Raw genomic sequence first — 12,439 nt, forward strand, 5'->3', positions numbered from 1 at the left:
ATATAATGTTTGGATCATCCAAAAAGTCATAGAACCCACCAAACCACTGGCCTAAATTGCTGCAAAAAAAACCCTAAAACCACCTCTCCTTGGGTTATCCCTCACCCTAGTTCGAGGAAACCACTTAAGAAGGACAAAAGCAAAGGTTGTAAATTTTACGAGGATGGGAAACTTATTTAACCTTAAATATTTTATGTAATTCACGATATTTTCACATTTTAAAAATAGCACTAAAATAATTAGATTTTTAAATAACTTTTATGACTATAATAAGTATAAGTTTTAGATTCTTTTTTAAGTTATGGGGGGAATTTGTTGAAATAAATTATGTGACTAATAACTAAATTTACAATCATTTTTTGGTTATAAGAGGAAGAACTAAATTTACAATCTATGAATTCTTCACACACACACAAAAAAAAATCACAAAAAAATACAATCTATTAATTCTATATGCTGTATTAAAAATAAAATTTATGATATCACAAATTGATAAATTCTAATTGAATGAGATAAATGCATTTGAAAAATTAAATGATAATCTTGTCTTTCCATGAAAAGAAGCAGTGGCCTTTGTTGCTTGTTGGTGAGTGATGACTCAGTGTGTGGCTGTGTCTGTGAACCACTCATAATCAATTCCTTCTTCCAAGTCACACTGTGCGTGGCTCACTCTCAGAGCAACAATGCTGCACTCCACCACCCCTTCCTCCTCCTTCCACTCCACCACTCTTCCTCCTCCTCCTCTCCTCTCTCATCCATTTCCTTCTTCCTCTTGTTCTTCTTCCTATAATCCATGTCAACTTCTCTGTCACCTCTCCTTCCACCCTCAACCTCTCCGCTTAAGCAACCTCCGCGGCCATGCCTATTTACCACCAAAAACCAAGGTTTGATTATTCCATTCCCCCATATACTGATGCTGTTTTGTGCTGTCTGGCTGTTTACACATGCTGTTTTCTTTTCTATTGGTTAGGCTCTGAAGGTGATCAAGTGTTCCACCACAAAACCATTGAAGGTGATGATATCAGGTGCACCTGCATCAGGCAAGGGAACTCAATGTGAATTGATTGTTAGCAAGGTTCATTACTTACCACATGCTTCCTATTAGCCTTTTTGTTCTGTTTTATCTTTTTATCTGTCTAACTTTACATCTCTTTTGCTGTCTGCATATATATATATATATATATATATATATATATATATATCAATTTTTATATATTACTGATAAAAATTGCAATGGATTGGAAACCTTTAATGTTCATTGACTTCAATCATTGGAATATATAAGATAAATTGTAGATTTACCTGATTACATATGTTGTGTCTATTTCTGCAGTTTGGGTTGGTCCACATATCAACTGGGGATCTGCTGAGAGCAGAAGTAGCAGCTGGCACAGAAATTGGAAGCAAAGCAAAGGAATTCATGAATGCCGGTCGTTTGGTTCCTGATGAAATCGTCACAGCTGTATTGCACACACTTTAATTTGGAGTTTTTATTTTCCTTGCGGCATTTTCACATGCTGAAATACATGGCATTTTATTGTTTGCTTTATTCTCTTGTAGATGGTGGCAGCTAGATTGGCTCGCGAAGATGCCAAGCAAAAAGGGTGGCTTCTTGATGGGTACCCTCGGAGTTTGTCTCAAGCTGAGAGTCTGGAGAAAATGCAGATACGACCTGATTTGTTTATAGTATTAGATGTATGTCGAATGTTTAGTACTTCCATACTACTTAATTATCCTTTTTGATGTTGGTTTTCTTTAATTCTTTACCAATAGCGCATAGCTAACTGAAATAAGCATCCTTTTCTTTCCCTATAAAACCTATTATGCAAAATTGTTTCATGCTAAATTGTCAATTCAGTTTTACAAGGTTCCTACGGATGTTACTTATTTAATGAGGTACTGATAGTTTGTTAGGTCAAATATAGGACCCCAGGATACCTCATGTGTGTGTGTGAGAGAGGACTTAATCTTAACCATCCTTGCATGATTCTATGGTCAAGATGAACATAGGAAGAAGTGACATCCCCAAATGAAGTATGATTGTTACTTATTGTAATATTTTCAGGTTTTAATCCTTTTTTATACTTTAAGTTGTTGTTTTCAATGTTATATTAAAGCAAAATGAAAGATTTCAATAAGAGTTGTGTAATTCAAGTGTCATACCTTATTTGAGTATCAGCTAAATGTCTAAGTTGTGTTGGCTTAGTGTCCTTGAGGCGTTGGCTAAGTGTCTGAGTCGATCAAAAATATTTTCTAATAGGACACCTGACTAAGAGTGTGTAACACATGTTATATGGATGTTGTATGGGTGTCGGTGTAAAAAAAAGTGTCCGACACTTCGACACATCAAGAAGGAGAAGTGTCTGTGATTTATAGTTTGGTGGTATTGAGCCGTTAACATATTACATGTATTTTAACTGCCTAAAGTGATTTGTGCAATAAATAGATGCTAATCAGAAATAAATAGGTTCAACTTCTCTGCTAAGTTATTAAAATTTCTAATACTCAGGTTCCTGATGAAATTCTGATCGACAGATGTGTTGGGAGAAGGCTAGACCCAGTGACAGGGAAAATATATCATCTAAGCTTTTTTCCACCGGAGACTGAAGAAATCAAAGCAAGACTGATCACTCGTCCTGATGATACCGAAGAGAAAGTATGATAAAGATAATCTTCTTTTTTTCTGTTCTTTTTGCTGTCTTTACCGGTATATCTGAAAATCTATCTGGTATGTGCATTACTTGTTGCAACCAAGAAATGGTGCCTCAGCATGAAATGATTTTCTAAATACTTGTTTCTATGGATGACCATTTGATTTGTTGCATGAAACATTTGCTCACAAATCACAATCTATATGAGAGTTTACAGATCTCAGTTGTCATATTTTAAGAAGGATGCTGCCATTCATATGTATGAACTATTTGAATGCGTGTTGAATTTCCATTCAACTCTTTGAAACCTAGTTTCTTTCTCTCAGTAGCAGCAATAATTTTTTGTGGGTCGTAGTGATAAACCATTCTATCCGATTTCCTTCTCTAGTCCAGTAATAACATTCAGAGTCTAAAGTTATATAAACATGTGAATTGATGAATTATAATTGATGTTCGAAAAGGTATTCTAAAGGAATGGTGCATGTAGTTTTTAAATACACTTAAATGTTTTCATGTGCCTGCAATGTCATGATCTAAGCATCTTTTTCTCTGTTTTTTTTTTTTGCCTCATTTGTGCATGTTTGTACGCCATTTCTGCAATGTCGTATCGTATTCACATTTTTTACACTTATGCTTAGTGTGGATGGGGGAAAATGTAGTTAGGTTCACCTTACAGAGCGAACATGTTTTAATGAGTATTTTGTTGCACTGTTGTTCATGAGACTTTTTTTTTTTCTTTCCTTTTAACAGTTTAGTGAATCTGGTATCCTTCTCAAGCATCCTATGTATATTTTTCTGATTATTTTCAGGTTAAATCACGCCTAAACATATATAAGCAAAATGCAGAAGCAGTAGCTTCCTCTTACTCAAACATAACAAATAAGGTCATTGGAGATTACTATCATTTTTATCTGTGTTATGTCAATAATATGAACCAGGAGGAAATTCTCTCACTTTTAACTTATTGGCGTACGTGCAGATTGATGGCAGCCATCCTAAAGAAGTAGTTTTCAAGGAAGTGGAATCTTTGCTATCGCAGCTGCAACAAGATAAAGTGAAAATAATGAAATCAGGAGGTATGAAGTTTTAATAGCATGTCAAACTTCACCCTTGATATATTTGTATGGAAATGTAAGCTTTTATCATGAAGATATATCATTCATTAACTACTTCTGCTAATGTAGTATTGTTATAATATAAGAGTGCACATCACTTTTTGGATGAAATGACAATTACATTTTGGGATATTGAAATGGTGGGTGTTGATACAAAATAAGCACAACTGATTTGTAGTTTTTAAGTTCATTTACTAACTGCTTTTTATTCAGAAAAATCAATTCTTGATACAAGAATGAGGCTGGAAACTTTGAGCCAGGTAGATGGTTGTACTTTGTAGAAGGCCTTGGTTTCTTTATTTTGAATATTTTTCCTCCTTTAAGTGATATAAAAGCCCCCTTTTCTATTGTTTCTTATTTTTCTTTAGCTTGTTACAGGATAAGTGGAAAGGAATTCCTACTAAACTAAATAACATTCCCCATTCTCGAGAAATCAGAGAATATTTCTATGATGATGTACTACTAGCTACACAGAGGGCCATCAATGATGGAAAAACTAGGTTGAAGGTACGATATAGCAATGTTCTCAGAATTCTATGTAATTGTAGTGTGCAAGCTAATCAATGCTTCCTGTTATTTTAGTGACTCTAGATCAATACAACATCTTTGACCAAATCATTCTTACTCCTTCTGTCCTTACTTACAAATGCAAAATATAAAAATTAATTAGAACCAGCATTCTTTAAGCTGATATCTGCTTTATCTGTCATTCCAAATCAAACAGGTTGACATCAACATTCCTGAGTTAAACCCAGAAATGGTATGTACTTCTTCTTCCTTTTATATCTCTAAATGTGTTGATATAACCATATATTTTGGCATATAGGATGTTTATCGAATAGGTACCTTGATGGAACTTGTTCGATCTCTTGCACTTTCATTTGCTGATGATGGAAAACGTGTAAAGGTATCTCCCCACTCCTTATTTTCTAACATTGAACATTTTCATTGCCTAGAGAATAAAATTGTACTGCTATCTGTAAATACTAGATAGACATAGTTCTTTTTGTTTAAACTATCTTCAACTTCATCATGCAGGTTTGTGTACAAGGGTCAATGGGACAAGGTGCTCTAGCTGGAATGCCATTGCAGCTTGCCGGAACTCGAAAGATTTTAGAGTTCATGGATTGGGGTGATTATGGTGCAAAAGGAACCTTCATCAATATTGGTTCCATTGGTATATAAATGAGCTTTAACTAGTTTGGTTTTCTGTTGCACCTTTAGATTTAATGCACCTTGTATTCCACATTCCTGATTAATATCTAACTTCTCTTTTCTCCAAAAAAAAAAAAAACTCTTGGTCATCCGCTTGTCTATTGCTACTTCAAGACAATTAGAATTTTACTAATATGGGTCAAAAAAAAAAAAGAAGAGAAAATCACATCTAAGCCTAATTTTGCAATGGTTATATTAAATGTTCACTTCATGAACAAATTATAAAAACATTAACAATAGGATATTATAGATGTTTGTTCTATAAATGGAAAAGAGTGACACATTAACAAATTGAATGTGGTGGTTTGTAATAAATTTTTGATTGTAATATTTAGGCATAGAAATAACTTGTGAATTTCCAATTTCAGGTGCTGCAGAGGTTGAAGAGCAAGATGACTTGTATATATTGATTGCTCCTCAAAATGCTGTAGGAAATTGTATTATTGATGTAAGAGGATGGAGTTGGAGTTTTACAAGGCATATTTTAGAGATATCATCTGCTGACCATTTTTGTTTATCTTGATGGATTTTGACATGCACTTTTTCTCTTTAATATCTTTGAGGTTGGATTTACAGGATCTAAGAGCCATGACGAATGCTGCTGAACACAGACCAGTTATCATGATCAATGCTAAGCTTCAGGTTCATTCCTAGTTCCTATATCATAGTTCAAATTTATTTTGGAAAAAGTTAATATAATTTATGAGTTGTTCTTCTGGTCATCTTGACTTAGAGAAATAAAAATAATCCGAACCTGATGAACTCAGTACCGAGTCAACTTAACGACATGCATGTTTGACCAGGATACATTGTACCATGGAAGTCACTTGTTCAGTTTATACATGGAAACTAATCACCAAATAGTCTAGTGTTGTATCTTCAATTATATACTTACAGATGATTTTTCATGATTCCCACCAGCTTTTCAAATTACTGACTGCATGTATAAAACCATTAAAAGAAAGATCAGCAATGTCACGATTAGAGGCAATTTTGGACCTTTTATTTTTTTAATAGAAAGTTAGAAATTAATCATGAAGTAGTCTAGCCTTGTATCTTCAATTGCATGCTTAGAGTTGATTTTTCATGATTTCCACTTCCTTTTTTGGATTACTGACTGCATGTAAAAAACTATTGAAACGATCAGAAATAGTCTAGCGTGGTATCTTCAATTGCATGCTTAGAGTCAATTTCATTTTTTTTTTCTTAATTCATTTGATAGGTTGGGCTCTTCAGGCTTTGTAGGATTCAAATAGCACCATCTGGTGCACATTTGGATCTTCTCTGTATTAAATTAGAGCATCTATTTTAATGAAATTGGGTAAATTGCAACTTTCCACTTTTTCTAATCTATTCTATAGGATTGCGCCATCACAGACTTAAAATGGAGAAACCAGAATTCAGTATAACCTTAAGTCAGGAAAAATCCTACAATACTGAGTATAGTATATCCAGACAGTTAGTCATCATAGAAGCATAAATATCTTAGGTTGCATTCGTGGGACATATGTTTAAACTTTGTACTGCAACCCCTTGTTAAACAATATTTTTACATTTTGTTATTCCAATCTACAGAACTAATACATTTCCACTAATTCAGGATTTACCTGCTTCTAGCGGTATTATGCAAGTGAGTACTAAACCAGCAAGTTGAGAAAACAGTTTATCTATTCTACAAAAAATGTAAGGTTATGACTTTGCCTTCATAATCACTAGACAATGGGGCGGGACCAGAGACTCAAGTATGCAGCATCATTTGAAAGTTGCTATTTCTTTCGGCTTCTCTATTATGCAGGAACCCAGTATCCCATAATGGGAGCTCTCAGGTTAGATGCTAACGTATATCAGCATCATTAAACTTCTTTTATTGTCATCATCTTCTGTGTCATTGCCTAACTAAGTTAAGAAAAGAAGGCAAACTGGACTGAGAAAATATATTAATTATACAAATACTTGAGTACAATGTCATAATACACAAATACTTGAGTTGATACTTGATATGGTCAAAACACAAATACATGAAGACTAGTGTGGTACTTTAAATTAACTTCTCATGATTTAGGATGTCTCATCCATACCGTTATGAGCTGTACAAGAGGGTAGATGAATCACCTGGAAAGGAGAAGTATATTCTTTTATCTACATTTCCCCAACGGCCTACTACGGATGAAATTAATGATGCTTTTCAAGGAAAACCAAGGTAACATATGTCTAATCTTTATAAGCTAAATGTTACAAAACCAATCTTCTTATCTTGACTTTTTCCCCTAATATTTAAGCTTGACATTGTAGTATTCAATGAGTTATTTGTCTGAAAATTTTGCAGGAGTGAAACTCGGAGTGCCTCAGGATTTTGGTTAGGAACATTTATAATCAGTCCACTACTTGATGGTAAGTAATGTGAAGCTACTATGTTGCATATTGACTTTTCTATCTTTTCTGCAGGGGCTTGTTGAGTGGCATGTTTTATGCAGACTAGAAAGCAGTGGGAAAGTGTCGAAGTCTATGCTTCTCTACATTATTATTGGAGATTGATGACAGTTATCTACTTGATGGTAGTAGTGTCCAAGTCACAGATTGTAGTAAAACTTGCTGGCTGGGGAACAGCTTTATAGTTGAGTGCAAATGACAGGGAACTGAAGATTTTGAATAGAATTCTCATATTATAAACACATAAAAAGTGAACAAAAACGAAACTTTTTGTATAGATTGATGATAAAAATGTTGGAAATGTTATTTGTACTTCATTATATTAAAATAGTTTTAATTTTAAGTGTGCGTCTGGATTCTCATTGAACTCAATGTAGATTCACGTTGAAGCTAACATGTCAAAATCTTGTTTCTCCGATCCACGCTAAACTCAACGTGACAAATTTTAGTTTCTCCGTTGGTATTTTGAGATACGTAAAATTATGTTTGTGCTGAATCTAACGCAAAATTAGATATGCATTGAAAAATTCAAAGACTAAAATAAAAAAACACCTCAGATGTGGCCTAACATGAGGTGAAATTTGTTCCTTCATATAAAATAAAAGTTCTAAAACATTCTTAACTAACTATTATGAATGAAAAAAACTCATTCATCATTCTTTTACCGCTTAATATGTTGACAATGAGGCGAAAGGTTCGTCTTAATCTTATGGTTATCTTCAGTGCAGTAGATATCTTAGTTAACACCAAAAATATAAAATAAAACCTTTGACAAAAATAAATAAATAAAATTAAACGTACGAAAATCACTGAGTAGGTGAGGTAGGAAACATAATATAACCAAGACACAGGGGAAGAAGGGAGATGAATAAATCATTGACTAAAATGAAGAATCTATCTCTTTTAGTGGCGATTCTCTGTGCGATTTCCCTCCACTCAGTCGCTGCTACTTCCAGCGCCTATCCTACCACCCCTGGTCTCGATTCCGGCGACTGCACCCTCGCCGGCGGCGACAGTCTTCTCGTCCCTCCACGGCGAGAAGTTTACGATGACGCCGGAATCTACGACATCACCCACCGGTACGTGCCTGAGATGCCGGTGTGGAACTCCAAAGAGGGGTTAGGGCATTTCGTGTGGCTTGCCCAGAGCATGAAGAATGGCTCATGGGCTAACGGCTCAGAAATGAAGCTCGGTGTTCACACTGGTACCCATGTCGACGCGCCCAGCCACTTCTATGACAATTACCTAGACGCCGGCTTCGACGTCGATACACTCGACCTAAGAGTCCTCAACGGTGAGCCTCGTTGTTCTGTTCTGTTTTGTTTTGTTTATCATATATCAAATTGTTGAACTAAAATTGAGATTATAGTGAAATTAGAAAAATTAATTGTAAATTCTAAGCTTAGATTAGTGTAGAAGATAACTAGTACTAGTGTTTGATGAAGGTAAATGCTGATTTTTGAGTACTTGTTAAGGGTAGTGAATTAGTTTGATGAACTGATGATACCACTGTTTTGTTCATAGGACTTGCACTTTTGATTGATGTTCCAAGGGATACAAACATTACTGGTATGTGTAACTGATGATCTTATTTATGTCATTTTTATTTGTTGAACTGCTGCATACTGTGTGTATTGAATAAGTTTTGTGTTCTAATTTTATTTGCAACTGAAACTGTTGAAGAATTTCTTGTTTCATAGCTGAAGTCATGAAGTCCTTGAATATCCCTAAAGGTATAAGCCGTGTGCTCTTCAGAACATTGAATACTGACAGGTGAGTTGTTAAAGTAACATTGTTTATCTACCAGAAGAAGTGCATTTTAAACAGTTTCTAAGGCAGCTTCATAGTTCTTGCATATACCTGAAATGCTGTTTTGTAGATATTGCTTTTGTGTTAAGTTAGTAAGTCAATATTAGTTTTATTTAAAACTGATCAAAACCAAATTAAAGAAACCAGAGAGAAGGAGAAGAAATGATCCATGGCTCTAGTGAGTGAGCTTTACAGGGGAAATGAAAATTAGGAAACGTAGATGCTGTTTTTCACTAGTTTTCCTGTTGTAGTTTGGTAAATGCTGTTTACCAACCTTTGTGGTATGTTTAGACAGAGGAGAATGGAGGAAATGGGAGGGAGGGGATGGTTTTGAATGAAAAGAATTTTAATGAAAAGGTTTTTTTTTTTTTTTTTTCGAAAGCAAAATAATATTAATGAGGAAATAGTCAAGAGATGTACAAACCCTCCTCACAAGGGCACAAAAAATCAATAAGAACACCACTAACCCAACCAAAGCCAAAAAAACCTCACCAATAGAGGAAAAGAAGCCCAAAGAACCTCTCAAAAACCTCCCAAAATCCCCCAAAGACAAACAACACCCAAAAACAAACCTTCCCTATTTAATGAAAAGGTTTGTAGGCAAACCTTCACCTATCCTCTCTTTCCTTTGATTTCACTCCATCAGAATTTAATTTGATCTTGCAATGTTTTACCACTTAACCTTGAAGCTTCATATATCATTATATAATTTAATTTTTCAATTTCAACCTTTTTCTTAGTGATGCTTACTTTTTCATTAGAAGAATGTGACGTGAGCTAAGTTTTTGTTGAAATGTTAGGCGGCTTATGTTTAAGAAGGAATTCGACTCAAGCTATGTAGGATTCAAGGAGGATGGTGCTAAATGGCTGGTGGAGAACACTGACATCAAGCTTGTGGGTGAGATATGAATCACTTTTAAAGATTTGGGTTGCTTCTCTCAAAAAGCATTTCCCTGTCCCTTTTTCAATTCAAATGACTGGGTTCGGTATCTTTGTCTGCATTTTCTTTTCCCCATAGAAGGGCTATCATTTAATTCAGGTTTTTCAAGGTCTTCAATTTGTGAATCACCTTGAACAACAATTCATTGTGGCTACGTTATATATGTAGCCTGTCTTGTCCCACTTAATGAAAGACAGAGATGTATGTGTGTGCGTGCGCTAAAGATACCAAACATAGGCTGTGTACATAAACAAATTAGCCCTTGCTGTGCTAATGAAAGGACACTTTTTCATAATTTTCTTCTTTTATTTTCTTTTTATTTCAAAATATTAAAATAGAAGATTGGTATGCACTTCTTGAGAGCTGAGACCCACTACATATTAGAAAATCAATGTTAATATCTTGTATCATGAAACAACTTAGTGGAATTCTTTTGCTATTCAAATTTTTGGTAGTTATAGTTCTGTTTTGTTTTGTTTTTCTCCCATTCTTGTGAAAGTTATTGTTGCACTAATTCAATTTCTTGTGATTTAAATGGCAGGAGTTGATTACTTATCTGCTGCTTCCTATGACCACTCGGTTCCATCTCATCTTGTTTTTCTGAAAAGCAGGGTAAGAAATTATGTCTTATGGTAGAAATTTATGTTATTGTCACTCCTTACTAATAATAGGCTAAATATTCCAACTATTTGGAGTGGAAAAAAATATAAAAGAAACTATAAATAAGATCTTGTGCACTGAAGCATATTAATTAGTGCTTTAAGAATGAGGTTTTTCTTTCTTCTTGAACTTTCCAATAATTAATATTGATAATGGTGGGTTGTATACACTGAGCACGGATTTTGGTTCTAATGGCAACGGATTTCATTAGATGTTTTCAGAAAGGGTGATGGTAATATCAATTTACATATCCTCTATGTCATTTGATGTCATTTGATGTCATGTTCAGGGAAAGTAGCTATTTATATTGGATTCTTTATGTTCTTCCACTTGTAAAATTGGTGTAGTATTTATGCCTGACCATATACCTTTTAATAATTTATAAGCTTTATGAAACCTAGGTATTACTATCAGGATTGCTAATTTCCTTTTTTTAGTTACTCTTATTTCTTAATAGAATTTTATAGCTGATCAGGTTTTACCAAAGGAAGTTTTGATAGCTCAACAGCTCAACCTACCCTTTTTGCTCATTCATGATGGCTACTTCACTTGATTCATCTTTGCTCAATGTTTCAACCTTAACCCACTTGTTTGGGTTCAGCTGTTGATGAGCTAATCCAGATTTGTGGTGCATTTGCATTCTATTATGAGAGGCCATTGTGGCCTCTTAGCAAATAATGTTTATTTTGTTTGGAAAGATAATTAGTGTTAGTGAGTATATAATGCAGTTAGTTAAAGAGAAGAGGTTACTAGAATATGTCCTTTGATTTCACTGTTTAAACAAGAGTGAAAAATGCATCATGACTTGGACAAGAGCTCAATAAGCAATACACTAACAGAGTTCCAATGTATCAGGAAATCATTCTTGTGGAAGGCCTAAAGCTTGATGATGTCCCAGCAGGAATATATAGAGTCCAATGCTTGCCTCTTAGGTTGGTTGGTTCTGAGGCCTCGCCAATACGATGCATTCTCATCAGATAATGTGGTCCATGTGAGTTGCACCCTATGCTCATATGTATCTCCAATCCACTATCAAATTGTGCATTTTCCTACTTCTCTCCTTTTCTTTTTGGATGGGAATGTGCCATGTCATGTGTTATCCTTATCAAGTTAAATGCTGATGTAAACTGCCGCAGGAAACAGCGTAGCCTCGAAGAGAATTGCGGTGTCCGCAACCTCAAGGAGCTGTATGATGCAACGAAGCTGATAATGATGTGTTGAATAGTCTTAGTTTGCGTGCTTAGGTTGTTCAGTACAAAATAATGGTTATGTAATAAACCAGTGCTCTCAACATTTAGTCTAGACAATTCCTTTGTGCACTATTTGAAGATCCATGTATATCTCAATTCTCAATATTTAAATGAACTTCTCTTTGAAAAATATCGACCTATTCCACTAATACACGTTTATCAAACAATCAGGGTCCATGTGGCCGAAACAAGGGCTTTAGGCTAAAAAAATATTTATTAGGTAAAAAATATTTATCATTCATGTGATAAATTCAATAGTATTTTTTATAAAGAATGTCTCAAATAAAAATCAAGACCTCAGTTCAAAATAAACCAAACTCAATAATCTCTATGAAAAATCCAATACTCAATCCCACATAAAAAGTTTTA

At 34.5% G+C, this 12,439-nt stretch overlaps 2 protein-coding genes across 2 annotated transcripts; both read left to right on the forward strand.

Annotated features, from left to right (window-relative positions):
- The first annotated feature begins 559 nt into the window (after positions 1-559).
- LOC130717333 (adenylate kinase 5, chloroplastic) lies at positions 560-7,793 on the forward strand. The gene is made up of 19 exons (XM_057567534.1): positions 560-884; positions 971-1,075; positions 1,334-1,462; positions 1,561-1,695; positions 2,510-2,656; positions 3,461-3,535; positions 3,631-3,727; positions 3,980-4,026; positions 4,145-4,273; positions 4,491-4,526; positions 4,593-4,673; positions 4,805-4,943; positions 5,350-5,429; positions 5,558-5,623; positions 6,582-6,611; positions 6,698-6,807; positions 7,044-7,181; positions 7,308-7,337; positions 7,427-7,793. Exons 1-19 carry the CDS (start codon positions 684-686, stop codon positions 7,458-7,460), a joined length of 1,809 nt encoding a protein of 602 aa, XP_057423517.1. The 5' UTR covers positions 560-683; the 3' UTR covers positions 7,461-7,793.
- Positions 7,794-8,224: 431 nt separating this feature from the next.
- Positions 8,225-12,200, forward strand: LOC130717334 (cyclase-like protein 2). Its single transcript, XM_057567535.1, has 7 exons — positions 8,225-8,705; positions 8,936-8,980; positions 9,112-9,184; positions 10,021-10,118; positions 10,702-10,772; positions 11,676-11,811; positions 11,957-12,200. Exons 1-6 carry the CDS (start codon positions 8,276-8,278, stop codon positions 11,799-11,801), a joined length of 843 nt encoding a protein of 280 aa, XP_057423518.1. The 5' UTR covers positions 8,225-8,275; the 3' UTR covers positions 11,802-11,811; positions 11,957-12,200.
- Positions 12,201-12,439: the final 239 nt, after the last annotated feature.

This window comes from Lotus japonicus, chromosome 5 (assembly GCF_012489685.1).
Source record: "Lotus japonicus ecotype B-129 chromosome 5, LjGifu_v1.2".
NCBI classification, from domain to species: Eukaryota; Viridiplantae; Streptophyta; class Magnoliopsida; order Fabales; family Fabaceae; genus Lotus; species Lotus japonicus.